This window comes from Mauremys mutica, chromosome 20 (assembly GCF_020497125.1).
Source record: "Mauremys mutica isolate MM-2020 ecotype Southern chromosome 20, ASM2049712v1, whole genome shotgun sequence".
Taxonomy (NCBI): domain Eukaryota; kingdom Metazoa; phylum Chordata; order Testudines; family Geoemydidae; genus Mauremys; species Mauremys mutica.
In genome coordinates, this window is record NC_059091.1 from 23,893,499 (window position 1) to 23,911,249 (window position 17,751).

The 17,751-nt window shown below is 66.0% G+C and overlaps 1 protein-coding gene across 1 annotated transcript; it reads left to right on the forward strand.

The window, feature by feature from the left end:
- Window positions 1–3,499: 3,499 nt before the first annotated feature.
- On the forward strand, window positions 3,500–17,344 carry LOC123354107 (afadin- and alpha-actinin-binding protein-like). Its single transcript, XM_044995790.1, has 14 exons — window positions 3,500–3,569; window positions 7,683–7,757; window positions 8,767–8,939; window positions 9,522–9,713; window positions 10,101–10,211; window positions 10,926–11,061; window positions 11,831–11,906; window positions 12,647–12,773; window positions 12,859–12,976; window positions 13,502–13,647; window positions 14,630–14,803; window positions 15,166–15,283; window positions 15,714–15,888; window positions 16,473–17,344. The coding sequence occupies exons 3-14, from the start codon at window positions 8,781–8,783 to the stop codon at window positions 16,600–16,602; spliced, it is 1,662 nt and encodes a 553-aa protein (XP_044851725.1). The 5' UTR covers window positions 3,500–3,569; window positions 7,683–7,757; window positions 8,767–8,780; the 3' UTR covers window positions 16,603–17,344.
- The last annotated feature ends 407 nt before the right edge of the window (window positions 17,345–17,751 follow it).

The following is a 17,751-nucleotide window of genomic DNA, read 5'->3' on the forward strand; positions in this document are numbered from 1 at the left end:
AGTCTTTTAAAGCAAGCCCAGGTGGAGCACAGGGAACGTCTGACCTGGAGCGATGGGGCATTGGCCCGGGGAGAGGGGAGCAAGCGGGTCCCGTCCTGCGTGGTCGTCTAGGCCAAGGGGTAAATACGAGCCCGTGGCGCTGACTGCAGGGTGGATTCTAGGGAAAGCAGCAGGAAGTTGCGTAAGGGGGGTTTGGTGTGGACTCCGGTGCAGATTGAATGGGCTCTTCTGCGGGCACAGGGGGCCGGGCCTCAGTTTTCCCTCCTGGGTGTAGCACAGCGCCCCCTAGTGCCATCCTAGGGCATTGGGATCAGCACTGACTGAGGGGTTCCCCTGGCCCTCTAGGCCGGTGGGGCACCACGGCGCCCGCTGGGGCATTTCTGTGCGCCCGCCTGGTGCCCAGCAGGGGAGACAAGCACCTGACGGGGACCGAACTCCGGGGCGGCGGGCGCCGGTGCTCTCTGTCCTCGTGGCTTCTCTCTGGATTCATATATTATGTTACATTAAATATGATGGGTTTTGTATTATTTAATGGACAAATACAAAATAAGCCTTGAAAAATTGTTGGCGCCCGAAAACCTGAATGTGCTACTGGCCACAAAAAGGTTGGGGACCACTGCTCTAGGCTGAGCCCCTGCCCCGGCGGGGCCAGAGCTCCCCCGTGTCCTGCAGCTCCCGGCCCCTGAGTGCCCGGCAGGGCCAGAGCTCCCCCGCGTCCTGCAGCACCCGGCCCTTGAGTGCCCAGCGGGGCCAGAGCTCCCCCGCGTCCTGCAGCACCCGGCCCCTGAGTGCCCGGCGGGGCCAGAGCTCCCCCGCGTCCTGCAGCACCCGGCCCCTGAGCGCCCGGCGGGGCCAGAGCTCCCCCGCGTCCTGCAGCACCCGGCCCCTGAGCGCCTGGCGGGGCCAGAGCTCCCCCGTGTCCTGCAGCTCCCGGCCCCTGAGCGCCTGGCGGGGCCAGAGCTCCCCCGTGTCCTGCAGCTCCCGGCCCCTGAGCGCCTGGCGGGGCCAGAGCTCCCCCGTGTCCTGCAGCTCCCGGCCCCTGAGCGCCCGGCGGGGCCAGAGCTCCCCCGTGTCCTGCAGCTCCCGGCCCCTGAGCGCCCGGCGGGGCCAGAGCTCCCCCGTGTCCTGCAGCTCCCGGCCCCTGAGTGCCCGGCGGGGCCAGAGCTCCCCCGTGTCCTGCAGCTCCCGGCCCCTGAGTGCCCGGCGGGGCCAGAGCTTCCCTGTGTCCTGCAGCTCCCGGCCCCTGAGCGCCCAGCGGGGCCAGAGCTCCCCACCCCTGTGTCCTGCAGCTCCCGGCCCCTGAGCGCCCAGCGGGGCCAGAGCTCCCCCGTGTCCTGCAGCTCCCGGCCCCTGAGTGCCCGGCGGGGCCAGACCTCCCCCGTGTCCTGCAGCACCCGGCCCCTGAGTGCCCGGCGGGGCCAGAGCTCCCCCGTGTCCTGCAGCTCCTGGCCCCTGAGCGCCCGGTGGGGCCACAGCTCCCCCGCGTCCTGCAGCTCCCGGCCCCTGAGTGCCCGGCGGGGCCAGAGCTCCCCCATGTCCTGCAGCTCCCGGCCCCTGAGCGCCCAGCGGGGCCAGAGCTCCCCCATGTCCTGCAGCACCCGGCCCCTGAGTGCCCGGCGGGGCCAGAGCTCCCCCGTGTCCTGCAGCTCCTGGCCCCTGAGTGCCCGGCGGGGCCAGAGCTCCCCCGTGTCCTGCAGCTCCCGGGCCCTGAGTGCCCGGCGGGGCCAGAGCTCCCCCATGTCCTGCAGCACCCGGCCCCTGAGCGCCCGGCGGGGCCAGAGCTCCCCCGTGTCCTGCAGCTCCCGGGCCCTGAGCGCCCGGTGGGGCCAGAGCTCCCCCGTGTCCTGCAGCACCCGGCCCCTGAGTGCCCGGCGAGGCCAGAGCTCCCCCGTGTCCTGCAGCACCTGGCCCCTGAGCGCCCGGTGGGGCCAGAGCTCCCCCGTGTCCTGCAGCACCTGGCCCCTGAGCGCCCAGCGGGGCCAGAGCTCCCCACCCCCGTGTCCTGCAGCACCTGGCCCCTGAGCGCCCGGTGGGGCCAGAGCTCCCCCGTGTCCTGCAGCTCCTGGGCCCTGAGCGCCCAGCGGGGCCAGAGCTCCCCTGCGTCCTGCAGCTCCCGGGCCCTGAGCGCCCAGTGGGGCCAGAGCTCCCCCGCGTCCTGCAGCTCCCGGCCCCTGAGTGCCCGGCGGGGCCAGAGCTCCCCCGCGTCCTGCAGCTCCCGGGCCCTGAGCGCCCAGCGGGGCCAGAGCTCCCCCGCGTCCTGCAGCTCCCGGCCCCTGAGCGCCCAGCAGGGCCAGAGCTTCCCTGTGTCCTGCAGCACCAGGCCCCTGAGCACCCAGCAGGGCCAGAGCTTCCCCGTGTCCTGCAGCTCCCGGCCCCTGAGCGCCCAGCAGGGCCAGAGCTCCCCTGTGTCCTGCAGCACCAGGCCCCTGAGTGCCCGGCGGGGCCAGAGCTCCCCGCCCCCGTGTCCTGCAGCTCCCGGCCCCTGAGCGCCCAGCAGGGCCAGAGCTCCCCTGTGTCCTGCAGCACCAGGCCCCTGAGTGCCCGGCGGGGCCAGAGCTCCCCGCCCCCGTGTCCTGCAGTTCCCGGCCCCTGAGCACCCAGCGGGGCCAGAGCTCCCCCGTGTCCTGCAGCTCCCGGCCCCTGAATGCCCGGCGGGGCCAGAGCTCCCCCGTGTCCTGCAGCTCCCAGCCCCTGAGTGCCCAGCGGGGCCAGAGCTCCCCACCCCCGTGTCCTGCAGCACCAGGCCCCTGAGTGCCCGGCGGGGCCAGAGCTCCCCGCGCCCGTGTCCTGCAGCTCCCGGCCCCTGAGTGCCCGGCGGGGCCAGAGCTCCCCCGTGTCCTGCAGCACCAGGGCCCTGAGTGCCTGGCGGGGCCAGAGCTCCCCGCCCCCGTGTCCTGCAGCTCCCGGCCCCTGAGTGCCCAGCGGGGCCAGAGCTCCCCGCCCCTGACCTGCAGCACCAGGCCCCTGGTTGCCCCCCGGGGCAGCGCTGCCCCCATGGGGGCCCGGCTCCGTTTCGAGTGGCTCACAGAGACTCTGCACTAGCTCTGGGCGCAGGGAACGAGAACCAGGCTCCTGCTTTGCACACGCGAAGGAGAAAAAGTCTGTGTATCTCCAGCTCTATAGCCCCATATCCCGTCCTATACGCCCCGTGTGTCCCTCTAATGCACCCCGTCTATTGCTCCACACGCGTCTCTATCCCTTATAGCCACCACCTCTGCCCCATATAACTCTGTGTCTGCATCCCTCTAGAGCCCCTTCTATCTCCCCCAGAACCCCCCTCTGTACCCAGAGCCCCTTCAATCCCCCTCAAGCCACGCGCACCAGCCTCCCTCCCGCCACGTGGGCTTCACAGCCACCAACTACAATTCCCAGCATGCCCCTCTCCCGAGCCACGCCTCCCCCGCTTAAGCAATGCCATTGGCTAGCCCTGCTGCCATCTCATCCAATGGAAAGCCACAAAGTGGGGCAGAATGGCCAATGGGAGAGGCGTGGGGAGGCGGGCTGTTTGAAAGGTTCCCTGGGCCAGGGAGGTGGCTTTTGTTTGCTGTTCCCACAGGGAGATCAGCTGGGTGGGTAGGGGTAGGTTACAGGGGCTGGAGGGTTGGGTTGGGGGGTTGGGGTTAAGGGGTGTTGGGGATGGAGGGGGTTGGGTTGGGAGGCTGGGGATGGATATTTGGAAGGTGTGTGTGGGAGGGTTGCTGGGTTTGGCTAATGGAGTGGGTGGTTGGGGGGATGGGTTGATGGGTGGGGCTGAAGGTGGAAGGTTGGGGTCTGGACTGTGGAGGTCTGGGATTGGAGGAGTTGGGCTGGAGCTGGGGTGCTGAGATTGAGGGGGATTGTGGGGGGCTGGAGGTGGAAGGTTGTGGGGGGTCAGGGGCTGGATTGAGGGGATGGGGCTGGGGGGGCAGGGGCTGGAGGTGGAAGATTGTGGGGGGTCAGGGGCTGGATTGAGGGGGCTGGAGGTGGAAGGCGGTGGGCTGGAGGTGGAGGGTTGTGGGGGATCAGGGGCTGGATGGGGGGATGGAGGTGGAAGGCGGTGGGCTGGAGGTGGAGGGTTGTGGGGGATCAGGGGCTGGATGGGGGGAGGGAGGTGGAAGGTGGGGGGCTGGGATTGGGGGGATGGAGGTGGAAGGTGAGGGGGTGGAGGTGGAGGGTTGTGGGGGGTCAGGGGCTGGGATTGGGGGGCTGGAGGTGGAAGGTGAGGGGCTGGAGGTGGAGGGTTGTGGGGGATATGGGGCTGGATGGGGGAGGGAGGTGGAAGGTGGGGGGCTGGGATTGGGGGGGATGGAGTTGGAAGGAGCTGGGCTGGATGTTGAGGGAAGTGGGGTATCAGGGGATGGGATTGGGGGGATGGAGGAGGAAGGTGAGGGGCTGGAGGTGGAGGGTTGTGGGGGATATGGGGCTGGATGGGGGAGGGAGGTGGAAGGTGGGGGGCTGGGATTGGGGGGATGGAGGTGGAAGGTGAGGGGCTGGAGGTGGAGGGTTGTGGGGGATATGGGGCTGGATGGGGGAGGGAGGTGGAAGGTGGGGGGCTGGGATTGGGGGGGATGGAGGTGGAAGGCGGTGGGCTGGGATTGGGGGGATGGAGGTGGAAGGTGAAGGGCTGGAGGTGGAGGGTTGTGGGGGGTCAGGGGCTGGATTGGGGGGCTGGGATTGAGGGTTTGGGGGTGGGGGGTCAGGGGCTGGATGGGGGAGGGAGGTGGAAGGTGGGGGGCTGGGATTGGGGGGCTGGAGGTGGAAGGCGGTGGGCTGGAGGTGGAGGGTTGTGGGGGATCAGGGGCTGGATGGGGGGAGGGAGGTGGAAGGTGAGGGGCCGGAGGTGGAGGGTTGTGGGGGATATGGGGCTGGATGGGGGAGGAGGTGGAAGGTGGGGGCTGGGATTGGGGGGCTGGAGGTGGAAGGCGGTGGGCTGGAGGTGGAGGGTTGTGGGGGATCAGGGGCTGGATGGGGGGAGGGAGGTGGAAGGTGGGGGGCTGGGATTGGGGGGGATGGAGGTGGAAGGCGGTGGGCTGGAGGTGGAGGGTTGTGGGGGGTCAGGGGCTGGATGGGGGGCTGGAGGTGGAAGGTGGGGGGATGGAGGTGGAAGGTGAGGGGCTGGAGGTGGAGGGTTGTGGGGGATCAGGGGCTGGAAGTGGGAGGGAGGTGGAAGGTGAGGGGATGGAGGTGGAGGGTTGTGGGGGATATGGGGCTGGATGGGGGAGGGAGGAGGAATGTGGGGGGCTGGGATTGGGGGGATGGAGGTGGAAGGCGGTGGGCTGGAGGTGGAGGGTTGTGGGGGGTCAGGGGCTGGGATTGGGGGGGCTGGAGGTGGAAGGCGGTGGGCTGGAGGTGGAGGGTTGTGGGGGGTCAGGGGCTGGGATTGGGGGGGATGGAGGTGGAAGGTGGGGGGCTGGAGGTGGAGGGTTGTGGGGGATCAGGGGCTGGGATTGGGGGGGCTGGAGGTGGAAGGCGGTGGGCTGGAGGTGGAGGGTTGTGGGGGGTCAGGGGCTGGGATTGGCGGGGATGGAGGTGGAAGGCGGTGGGCTGGAGGTGGAGGGTTGTGGGGGATCAGGGGCTGGATGGGGGAGGGAGGTGGAAGGTGGGGGGCTGGGATTGGGGGGGATGGAGGTGGAAGGTGGGGGGCTGGAGGTGGAGGGTTGTGGGGGATCAGGGGCTGGATGGGGGAGGGAGGTGGAAGGTGGGGGGCTGGGATGGGGGGGCTGGAGGTGGAAGGCGGTGGGCTGGAGGTGGAGGGTTGTGGGGGATCAGGGGCTGGATGGGGGGCTGGAGGTGGAAGGTGAGGGGCTGGAGGTGGAGGGTTGTGGGGGGTCGGGGGCTGGATGGGGGAGGGAGGTGGAAGGTGGGGGGCTGGGATTGGGGGGAGGGAGGTGGAAGGTGGGGGGCTGGGATTGGGGGGCTGGAGGTGGAGGGTTGTGGGGGGTCAGGGGCTGGGATTGGGGGGGATGGAGGTGGAAGGTGAGGGGCTGGAGGTGGAGGGTTGTGGGGGATCAGGGGCTGGATGGGGGAGGGAGGTGGAAGGTGGGGGGCAGGATGTGGAGGGTTGTGGGGGATATGGGGCTGGATGGGGGAGGGAGGTGGAAGGTGGGGGGCTGGGATTGGGGGGCTGGAGGTGGAAGGCGGTGGGCTGGAGGTGGAGGGTTGTGGGGGGTCAGGGGCTGGATGGGGGGATGGAGGTGGAAGGCGGTGGGCTGGAGGTGGAGGGTTGTGGGGGATATGGGGCAGGATGGGGGGAGGGAGGTGGAAGGTGGGGGGCTGGGATTGGGGGGATGGAGGTGGAAGGTGAGGGGCTGGAGGTGGAGGGTTGTGGGGGATCAGGGGCTGGGATTGGGGGGGATGGAGGTGGAAGGTGAGGGGCTGGAGGTGGAGGGTTGTGGGGGATATGGGGCTGGATTGGGGGAGGAAGGTGGAAGGTGGGGGGCTGGGATTGGGGGGATGGAGGTGGAAGGTGAAGGGCTGGAGGTGGAGGGTTGTGGGGGGTCAGGGGCTGGATTGGGGGGCTTGGATTGAGGGAGGGGGTGTGGGGGTTCAGGGGCTGGATGGGGGAGGGAGGTGGAATGAAGGGGGCTGGGATTGGGGGGCTGGAGGTGGAAGGCGGTGGGCTGGAGGTGGAGGGTTGTGGGGGGTCAGGGGCTGGATGGGGGGCTGGAGGTGGAAGGTGAGGGGCTGGAGGTGGAGGGTTGTGGGGGATCAGGGGCTGGGATTGGGGGGATGGAGGTGGAAGGCGGTGGGCTGGAGGTGGAGGGTTGTGGGGGATCAGGGGCTGGGATTGGGGGGGATGGAGGTGGAAGGCGGTGGGCTGGAGGTGGAGGGTTGTGGGGGATCAGGGGCTGGATGGGGGAGGGAGGTGGAAGGTGGGGGGCTGGGATTGGGGGGATGGAGGTGGAAGGCGGTGGGCTGGAGGTGGAGGGTTGTGGGGGATCAGGGGCTGGATGGGGGGATGGAGGTGGAAGGCGGTGGGCTGGAGGTGGAGGGTGGTGGGGGATCAGGGGCTGGATGGGGGGATGGAGGAGGAAGGCGGTGGGCTGCAGGTGGAGGGTGGTGGGGGATCTGGGGCTGGGATTGGGGGGCTGGAGGTGGAAGGTGAGGGGCTGGAGGTGGAGGGTGGTGGGGGATCAGGGGCTGGATGGGGGGAGGGAGGTGGAAGGTGGGGGGCTGGGATTGGGGGGCTGGAGGTGGAAGGTGAGGGGGTGGAGGGTTGTGGGGGGTCAGGGGCTGGGATTGGGGGGCTGGAGGTGGAAGGTGAGGGGCTGGAGGTGGAGGGTTGTGGGGGATATGGGGCTGGATGGGGGATGGGGGAGGGAGGTGGAAGGTGGGGGGCTGGGATTGGGGGGGGCTGGAGGTGGAGGGTTGTGGGGGATCAGGGGCTGGATGGGGGAGGGAGGTGGAAGGTGGGGGGCTGGGATTGGGGGGGTGGAGGTGGAAGGCGGTGGGCTGGAGGTGGAGGATCAGGGGCTGGATGGGGGTCCGCGTGCGCGGGCTGCGTTCTGGGGGGTGGCTCTCGGTTGTGCTGCGGTGTCTGGCACTAGGAGCCCCCGAGCTCTGAGCTCCTGGAGGGAGCAGCGCTGGGCCAGGAGCCCTGTGGAGGCCTCACCAGTGGGTGCCCCTTGGGGTGGGGGGGCCTGAGCCCCCATTTTTCCTGCCAATCTGGGAAGATGTTGGAGCATCTCCCCCTTTCCTCTCAGTTCCCGTTTGTCTGCAGTGGGGAGCCCTGGAGAACTCGGGGTGCCCCCCGGCGCAGCCGGCAGAGCCATCGCCAGGTAACTGCCAGCACCATCATCTGGCTCTGGGGCTGAGGACCCTGGGCGCCTTCTCCCACATTACAGGGTTTTGAAGCCTCGTGGGCCCCTCCCCTCTGGGGAGCTGGTGTTGCCCCTTCTTTACTGGAAAGGGAAACTGAGGCACAAAGGTGGGGGACAGGATGGGACCCAGGCTCCAAGTTAGAGCTGGGAACAGAATTCAGGGGTCCCGACTCCCAAACCTGCTTCTTTAACCCTCTTCTCTTCCTCATTAGACCCCGAATCCCCCCTAGGGACAGGAATAGAACCCAGGAGTCCTGACCCACCCATCCCTCTCCTCCCAGAGCTGGGGAGAGAACCCAGGAGTCCTGGCTCCCAGCCCCCCCTGCTCTAACCACTGCACCCCATGCCCCTGGGAACTCAGGAGTTCAAGCCAAACATTTCGGCAGATGTAGGGTCAGGTGCCCGCGGGGATCGGGGTGGCTCCTGGCCCTGACTCGGAGCAGGGAGCGGTTAGGTAGGAGCACCTGGTTCCATATCGGAGTGCCAAGCCCTGGGGGGCAGCGTGGTGCAGTGGTTAGAGGAGGGACTTAGGGAGTGGGGTTCCTGGTGGTTCTCTCTGCCTGTCTAGGCTTGAAACAGCACGATCCAGTGCTTCCAGTGCAGAGCTGGGAGCCAGGACTCCTGGGTTCCATTCCCAGCCCTGGGAGGGGAGTGGGGTCTGGTGGTTAGAGCAGGGGTGGGGCTGGAAGCCAGGACTCCTGGGTTCCATTCCCAGCCCTGGGAGGGGAGTGGGGTCTGGTGGTTAGAGCGGTGGGGGGCTGGGAGCCAGGACTCCTGGGTTCCATTCCCAGCCCTGGGAGGGGAGTGGGGTCTGGTGGTTAGAGCGGGGGCGGGGCTGGGAGCCAGGACTCCTGGGTTCTGTTCTCAGCTGTGTCCCTGACTGACTCTGACCTCTTGGGCTAGCTCCTTCACCCCGGTCTCCCTGCTGATGCCCAGATTTCAGTCTCGCTCTTTTCCCCCACTGCAGAGACCAGGGGTTTAATGGCCAAGTACATCCCCGAGCCGGGCATCTCTTCCCTGGTGGGGGCCAGCCTGGCCGACCTCGATGGCCCCCTGGAGCTGCTGGAGGGGGGCGGCGAGCCGAGCGGGGCCTTCTGCTGGAGCGCCAACATTGATCACTGCATCTCATACCTCAACGAGGCAGGTGGCGTCCTGGGTGCCGGGCAGGGAGGGGTTAATATTCCCTGGGCAACGGGCTGGTTCCCACCTTGACTGCAGTGGGCCCCGTTAACCCTCCTCGCTCGTTTCATGGGGGGATCCCACGCTCGTGTGAATTTCCTGGGTCAAAGAAAAGGCACCTCTCCAGCCCGGGGGGGATTCCCCTGCCAACAGCCAGGCTGCAGCCGGCTTGGCCCTGGAATCCTGCCCTTCTTGGTACAGATCCCTGGGGACCCTCAGCATGGGGACCTGGGTCAATGGCTGGGGGGAGTCAAATTGGCGTGGGGAGGAGCTACAACTGGGCAGGGGTGGGGCTAATTGGGCAGGGGGCGGAGCAAGCTGGGGGTGCGACTGGTCGGGACTTGGGGTAATCGGGGAGGGGATGGGGGCACGAGGGAGCTAACTGGGGGGATATAACTGGGGAGGGGATGGGGCTGAGTGGGAGTGGGTGGGGCTCACTGGGGAGGTGGGTCGCAAGTGGGGAAGGGGCAGGGCTAATTGGGATCCAAATCCTGCCCAGATCTGACACCCCCACCCCCCGGTCTGGCCCGTCTGCCCCTGCAGGAGGTGGCGGGGCTGGGGCTGGCCCCGCTCTGGGCGGAGGGAGGCTTTGACCTCCGGGCCCTGGTGAACGGCACCTGGGCCCTGCTGCGGCGCTACCGGGAGGCCTCCGCCAAGCTGGGCGCCATGGAGGCCGAGGAGCTGAGGCGAGCCGGCGAGCTGGGCTACCTGAGGAGCCGGCAGTGCAAGCTCAAGGTGGGTGCTGGGGAGCCGGGGGCTGTGGTTTGCACCGGGTTGGGGAAAGGGCCCATCTGGCTCGGACTCCCACCCCTGCGTCGAGTTGGACGAAGGAGACGCCCAGTCTCGTGCCCCTTCTCCGGCAGCGGCAGGCACCAGCGGGTTCAGCCGAGCGGACAGATCGCCCTGGGCCATTGCCCACCAACAGCCCAGTGCAGTTTTTTGGTGGCAGTCGGATTCCCCCTGCGTTGGTTGTCGCCGTGTCCCCTGAGCCCCGTGGTCGGGCCGCCCCTCTCGGCCTGCATCGCCGTGGGTCAGGATGCTACCCCGGCACGCTGCTTCCCTGTGGGGGAGAGTTCCACAGGCTGACGGCCCTGCATCCGCCGTCTCCTTTTCCCACGCCAGGCGCAAGTGGAGGCCTGCGAGAGAGAGATCGCAGCTGTGCAGAGCAAGGAGCAGCAGCTGCAGACCAAGAACACAGAGCTGCTGGCCTCGCTGAAAGGAGAGAAGGACGAGGTGAGGGGGCGCAGGACGGGGGGGTCTTCCCACCTGGCTGCCCCATCCCACGGTGACCTCCCAACTCCCCCGCTGGAAGGGGAGCATAGGAACCGCCAGAGTGGGTGGGACCCGTCTCCCATTTCAGACAGGGGACAGGCCCCAAAGGCTTCGGCTGGGGGGTAGAAATATCACCGACGCAGTTATGGGATAATCTGCTCCCCGCGTGGAGTCCCATCCTGACCCCTCATGGACACTGGCTTGGGTTAACCTCTGGGCATTAACTCTTACAACCTGGCGGTTGGTATCCGTATCACCTCCCCGGCCCGCTTGGAACCTGGCTGAGGTCTCGGCCTCGACGGCTTCCTGTGGCAGGGAGTTCCACAGGCTGGTGACACACGAGCAGCCATTGTGGTCATGAAGGCACCTGAGCGACGCTGATCGGAGCCTGGGTTCTAGTTGGGCAAAGGGGCTGGTGCAGGTGCCGGGGCATCACCCCACCTCCCCCGGCACGCCTTGGGGCACTACCCCCTGCACTGGCCGCCCACCCAGCAGCCCTACTCCCTGCCCACCCAGGGACACCCCCAACACCCACCCACCCACGGGCATGGCTGAAGCACTGGCCAGCGGCGATGCATGATCCAGAAGGGCAGAGGTTACAGTGAAGGGAGGGGGCAGTGCTGCCCTGCCCCCGGGGCAGTCCCGGTTTGATCAGTGCCTTGGGGTGCCCAGCAGGTGGCGAAGCTCCTGGCCACCCTGGCCAGCCGTGGGGCACAGCACCGCCACGAGGTGAGGAGGAAGGAGCAGGAGCTGAGCCGGCTGAAGGAGAAGATGAGCCAGCAGCTGACGGACAAGAGGGACAGGCGGGCGGGTGAGTGGGGAGAGCCGGGGTGGGTGGGGGTGACCTCCCCTGTGGATCTACCTTCTGCCTCCCTGCTGCAGTGCCCATGGGATTCAGGCTTCTCCACTTGCTGCGTTCTCTGCGGCTGTTAAACAGCTGCCATGCTCCGCCCCAGAGGCAGCTGCATTTCAGTGGTGGGTGAGTGGTCCTTGCGGAGGGCTCTGGGGATCTTCCTGCTAGAGGCAGAAGATTTCAGCAGAAAGCTAAAGTTCAGGGGAGGTAGCATTGTACGGTAGCTAGAGAAGGGAACTTTATGGGGCCAGGACTCCTGGGTTCTATCCCTAGCACTGTCAGGTGAGTGGGGTCCAGTGGTTAGAGCAGGGGGCGGGGAGCCAGGACTCCTGGGTTCTGTCCCTGGCTCAGTGGTTGGGGGGGGGGCGGGGAGCCAGGACTCCTGGGTTCTGTCCCTGGCTCAGTGGTTAGAGCAGGGGGCGGGGAGCCAGGACTCCTGGGTTCTATCCCTAGCACTGTCAGGTGAATGGAGCCCAGTGGTTAGAGCAGGGGGCGGGGAGCCAGGACTCCTGGGTTCTATCCCTGGCTCAGTGGTTAGAGCAGGGGGCGGGGAGCCAGGACTCCTGGGTTCTATCCCTGGCTCAGTGGTTAGAGCAGGGGGCGGGGAGCCAGGACTCCTGGGTTCTATCCCTGGCTCTGTGGTTAGAGCGGGGGGGAGGGTTAGCTCATTTGGGGCTGTCATTCTGAGAGTCCCCCCCCGCCCCCCCCCGCCCCTTGCTCCCTCCAGCCATGGAGATTCTCAACAGCCTGGGCCGGGCAGACGGCAGGAGGGCAACATGGAAAACTGGGAAGTCGCTCAGCAAGTAAGAGCCGTGGCCTCTGTGGTTGGCACCTGGAGCTCTGGGCGGAGGCGGCCCCTGGACATGGCAGACGAGGGCAGCGGGCATGTGCCTGGGGGGTGGAGGGGTTGCGTGGCTGGCTCTGAGCAATGCGGGGAGGTTGTGTGGGGGGCGGGGGGGGTTCCCTCTGTGGTGGCTCAGGGAGGCTGAGGGGTGTGTAGGCAGCTGGAGGGGAGGGTCTGAGTGGATGATGGGACGTAGGAAGGGGGGGATCTGGGGAGGGGGTCCTGGGGGGGGCTTTGGCTGAGGGGGGCCAGTGGAGGGGAGATGGGGATGGGACGGTCTGGGTGAATGGGAGCAATAGGGGTGTCTTGGTGGGTGGGTGCTGGGGGGCTCCGGGGGACGCTGGGGGTGGGCAGGTGCTGGGGGCTCTGGGGGACGCTGGGGGTGGGCAGGGGTAGGGGGAAGCTGGGGGGGGGCGGGTGCTGGGGGGCTCCGGGGGTCGCGGGGGGGGGGCGGGTGCTGGGGGGCTCCGGGGGACGCTGGGGGTGGGCGGGTGCTGGGGGGCTCTGGGGGACGCTGGGGGTGGGCGGGTGCTGGGGGGCTCTGGGGGACGCTGGGGGTGGGCGGGTGCTGGGGGGCTCTGGGGGACGCTGGGGGTGGGCGGGTGCTGGGGGGCTCTGGGGGACACTGGGGCTTGGCGGGTACTGGGGGGCTCTGGGGGACGCCGGTGGGTCTCAGCGGGTAGCTCCCCGCCCGGGCAGGAAGGAGGAGGAGATGTTCCGCTCCCTGCTGGCGGCGCAGGAGAAGCAGCTGCAGGAGCTGACGCTGGAGAACGCGGAGCTGAAGCGGCTGCTGGGCGAGGACGGTGTCGCTGCCAGCGGGGCCCAGGTGAGCTCTGCCCTCCGGGGGCTGCTGGGGGAGGGGGGTTGCTGCCTCCCCGGCCGCTCATCCCGCCCTGTCCCCCCACGCGCAGGGCGGCGCAGGGGAGCCGGCGCCGGAGGGGACCCGTTCGTCTGACGCGACGCGGGAGCAGCTGACCCGCAGCATCCAGAACCAATGGCGCAGCCATGTGGAAAGTCTGGGCAGTCAGGGTACGACACCCCCCTCCCTCCCCAGCTGTGATCTCATCTGGGGTGCTCCCCCCCCAATGGTGATCTCACAAGGTGACGGGCTGGGCGTCTGTTACACCGTGGCCCCGTCTCCCCTCCCCCATCCCCCTGCCCTCCCCAAACTGCCCTCCCCTGCCATCCCCCCAGTCCCTCCGGAGAGGGAGCCCAAACCGTGCACCCCCACCGGCTGCTGTCCCCATATCCTGCCCTAGACCTTCACCCCTCCCCACATCCTCTCTTCTGTCCCTGCCCTAGAGAGACCCCCAGTCCCTTCGCTGAGGGGGGCTTCACTTCAGGGTGTCTCCACCAATGGCCCCCCATCCCCACTCTCCTCCTCGCTGGGCCAGGACGGGGGTCTTGCCCTGTCTGTTCATTCAGTCCCGGTGGTGGTGGTGGAGAATCTCCCCCCGAGCGGCCGGCTCCACTCAGGGTCCTGGCTCCACTCAGGGAGCCCAGACCCACAGTCCCACCTTCTAGAGCTCAGCTGCCCTTGCTCCGTCCTTCCAGCCGTGCCCGCCGGCTCCCAGGGGTGTGAGGCCGAGGGCGGGGACCATGTGATCAGCGTGACGGACCACGATAAGGAGATCATGAAGCTGAAGGCGGAGATTGAGGACAGCCAGCAGCTGATTGCCTTGCAGCAGCAATGCTTCCAGGTGAGCACCCTCGCAGGGGGAACTCCCTCCCCCCCCCCCGAGTACCCACGGGTGGGCCCCAGGTTTCTGAGCCACAATCAAGAGATGGGAGCATCCCATGGCATTGTCTGAGCGGCCGAACCAGGCAGCTCTACGCCAGTGGTCCTGGAGCTCATCCCACCCACCTGCTGCTGGGATCCTGGCTCCGGATCTGGTGCCTACCCTTCCAGGAGGATGGGGATAAACAGGGGAGGGGTCAGAGAAGACCCATGAGAAGGATTAAAAGATTGGAAAACCTGCCTCCCAGAGAGACACGCCAGGTGCTTAACGAAGGGGGGAGGGGAGTGACTTGATCACCGACTGGAAGTACCTACCTGTGCTCGTCAGTCTGCCAGGCAAAGGCCTAAGGAGCCAATGGCTGGAAGATGAAGCTAGACCAATGCAGACAGAACTGAGACGTACGTTCCTTAACAACCAAGGGGATTAATTAACCACTGGCACAACTTACCGAGGGCTGGGGGTGACTCTCCACTGCTGGCAATGGGACATCTCGGTTCTAGTTCAAATGGGAACGAATTCAGGGCCTGTGTTCACACACCAGCCCAAAACCAGAGAGAGACAAAACAGGCTGCTTCCTAAGACAGAGAGGGACAATTCCCCCCTCCCTACTCCGGGGGCGCTGTCTGCTGACTGCCTCTGATGGCAGCTTCCCCGCAGAGCCCCCGGCCTGCAGGCCCGAGCAAGAAAACCCAGTTTTCAAACTCACCACATTTTGGCAGCTGCTTCCCAGCTTGTCCGGGCTCTTTGTAGTTGTTGCTCCAACTCAGAGATCACCTCCACCTGCCGCTCAGTCTCTGTCTCCCTCTGTTGGTTGGAGCATGTACTACAGCAGAAGCTGGTGCTTTGTGACCCAAAGGCGGTGGGTTCGATTCCCCGCTAGCCACACCTCCAGGGGCTTGCTGCCTCTTCAGGCCCGTGGCGTCTCTCCCCATCCTCCTCCCAGGAGCAATTGATCGCAGCTGCCAACAGCGAGCTGCCGGCCAACCTGAGGGGCTCCTACTTCCTGGAGGAGCAGCAGCGGCTGCAGGAGGAGCAGGAGGCGTTCCAGCAGCAGAAGCGAGCCTTCGAGGAGGAGCGCAAGAACTTCACAGAAGCTGCCATCCGCCTGGGGCACGAGGTGGGAAGGGGACGGGGGATCGCTCGCTAAACAGCATCCTCCTCCGTGAGCCGGCTTCTGGATTGCTGGCTCTGGGGGTCATTTTGTGGGTGGGCGGGGCCTGTATCTTTGGTTCTCAATGGCGTTCACTGGCGGGCCCAAGGGTCACTGGTGCAGAGGGATGCAGGGGCGAGGGCCGGGTGGTGGGGAGCGCTTGGGGGCTGGCACCCAGGGAAGCCGTTTGGAGTCGGGAGCATGAGCAGTGGGGAAAGGGGGAGGGGATGGAAGGAGCCATCCATGGGGATCTTGCCGTGGTCTCGAAAGTGGCCTTCCCTCCCCCGGCGTCCTGGCGTCTTATTTCTCCTCGTCCCCTCTCCTGCCAGAGGAAGCAGTTTGAGGAGGAACGAGCCCTGCTCCTGAAGCAGCATTTCCTGAGCACAATGGCGGGGCTGGGACCCAGAGACCCCGGGCGGAGGCAATCGGCCCCACTCGCCCCACGAGGTGAGTCGGGCCGGACCAGCACCTGGGTTTCCGGCCGAGGCACGTGGATTCCCACCGCCGCTGGGAAAGGCTCTGCAGCTCCCAAGGGGACCCTGGGAGAGGCTCTAGGGCCCTGGGGTGGGATCTCAGCACCGTCTACCAGCGTCACAGCTCCCTTGCCCTGGGCAGGGAGGGCGGGTGGGGAAGCTGTGAACCCTGCTGCTTGCCCCTGGCTCAGACCCTGCCCTGAAGGGCACCCGACTGGAAGCAGAGCTGGAGCAGAGGGTCTGGACTCCTCCTCCAGGCAGTCCTGACCGAAGGCCCTCGCACACCCAGCACCGGCTGTATCTACGCTCCTGCGTGTGAGTGCTGCGTGTCTGCAGCCCTCCCGTCCACTGCCAGGCCCCATGGCTGCTGCGTCTAACCTCCCTCCCTTTCCCTTCCTCCTCAGCTGCAGAACAGGAGATTCTCCCCCAGCCAAAGAAATGGAACAAACCCACCTACACCCCCTACCCGAAGGCCAACACCCCAGCGGTGCTGGTCAGAGGCAGGCACCTCGCCGCCAGTCCCGCCACCCCCAGCACGGCGGAGCTGCTCAGGGTGCTGAAGCTCATCCCGGATAACGGGTACGGGGTGGCGGGGGAAGGCTGCGCTCTGCGAGGTGGACCAGGCATAAGCTAGTAATTCCTGACTGCTATGACCAGCTGCATCACTGCAGCCAGACTCAGCTGCCACTGATCTAACCAGTGAGCGAACCCGGCTGCTGCAGTTATGGGGCTGGGGACGTGGAACAACCCTAGAGGGTCGCGAGCGGCACACGGGTTAGCTGGAAAGCAGGCGATGACGGCCCCCCCCGGGGTCCAGCACAGGGACTCATTGTTGAGGAAGGGGAAGGATATGCACAAAAGTCTGGCTGTGAGGTGCTGGAGTCACCAGGACGGGACCTGTGCCAAGGATTGGGGAAGCCGCCGCCAATGGGAGGTGGAGGATGGGAATCTGGGAGAAGCTGGAGGTTGGGTGTGGAGGGAGGGAGTAGAGGGGAATTCATTAGCAACTACTCCCGCCGGTAGGACTCAGGCATTAAGAGCAGCTGCCATGTCTCCTGCGCTGTTTGGGACCTTCTTGGTGTCCCCATGTGTAAGGGAAAGAAAATGGAATCCAGGACGTAGTAGAACATGATTCTGAATCTCTCATCCTGATCTCCCCACAGACCCCCGCCCCCCGCGCAGAGTAATGACCAGAGGGAAAGCCACAAAGATACAGCCTGCCAGACGGAGAGCGAGGACTTCTGGCCCGTTAGCGGTGACCTTCTGGACCATTTCTTAGAGAGCTCCTTCTAGCCCCTTGCTGCGTTTACCTGGAAGAACCTGACCTCAGCCCACTGTTCTCACCCAGCTCCTCCATTGCTGGAAGAAGAGGGTCAGCTGCTCCCAGTGCTGCACAATCTTTGAGCACCACTAGTAACATTTGTGTGTGGCTGTGTATGTGTGTGGGGGTGTTTTCTCCCCTTCTTGGAAGATCTAATCCACCCTGATGAGTGCTACCTTCCGGCTCAGAGCTCCATAGCTGCAGCCTGTGTGGGTTGTGACGTGGTAGATGAGATCTCACTATGAGTTCATGAGTTGGGAATTCTCTTTGGAGAGGAATCCCTGCTCCTTGCCTGTAAGCTTTTTATCCTCACTGGAAGTCTCTGATATTTTTACTTTTTTAACGGTCGTGGTTTTAAATATTGGGCTGTTCTATAAAAGCCAGTTAAACGCTGCTTGCTCAGTGCCTTTCTCCACTGAAACCCCCTCAAGGCTGGGTGCTAGCAAACTCCCACCCAACCCATGGATTGTGAATGTGAAAAACTGGCCTTGAAGAATGGAGAAGGGATTTCCCCTCTGCTGCTGCCTCATCCACAATGTTATCCCCCTCCCCTGAGTGGTGGTGGTCTGTGTCCTGGTGTGGGGGGAGGGGTTCTTAGCTACTTTTATAGTTCTCATAATAAAGAGACATTTAAATGAAGAATGGTTTTTTTGTCTTTAAAATGGGGTGATAGCAAAGGGGTTTGGTTGGCCAGCTCGGCTGAGGGGCTGTGGCATAGGTGAGGGCCAAAGCAAGCTACAGCCTCGCCAGTCCAATTTGGGTCAATTTCTGGGGGGGCGGTAGGTGGGGAAAGAAGCAGTCATGTTTTTGGAGCTGCCCAAGGAGTCTGCATGGAGCAGGGTGGCCCTTGCTTCTCGGCACTGAGCCAGGGATGGCCAAAGTCCTGCACCTGTGGGCACACGGACTGACACCCATTCCTGTCTGTCCCTGCTTCCCATCATGCACTGGGGCTTGTCCATGGCTGTCCCTCAGTCCCAGAATGCACCAGGGCAGTTGTCAAGTCACTTAATCCCTCACACTGCACTGGGGGGAGGGTCAGGGACGCCCGTTCCACTCTTCCCACAATGCACTGCGGGGGAGGGTCAGGGACGCCCGTTCCGCTCTTCCCACAATGCACTCCG

Coding starts and splice junctions, on each gene's coding strand:
- LOC123354107 (XM_044995790.1), top strand. CDS start 8,781: ATGGCCAAGTACATCCCCGAGCCGGGCATCTCTTCCCTGGTGGGGGCC. Junction 12,774..12,858: donor TCGCTGCCAGCGGGGCCCAG/GTGAGCTCTGCC, acceptor CCCCACGCGCAG/GGCGGCGCAGGGGAGCCGGC. Junction 15,284..15,713: donor GGCCCCACTCGCCCCACGAG/GTGAGTCGGGCC, acceptor CTTCCTCCTCAG/CTGCAGAACAGGAGATTCTC.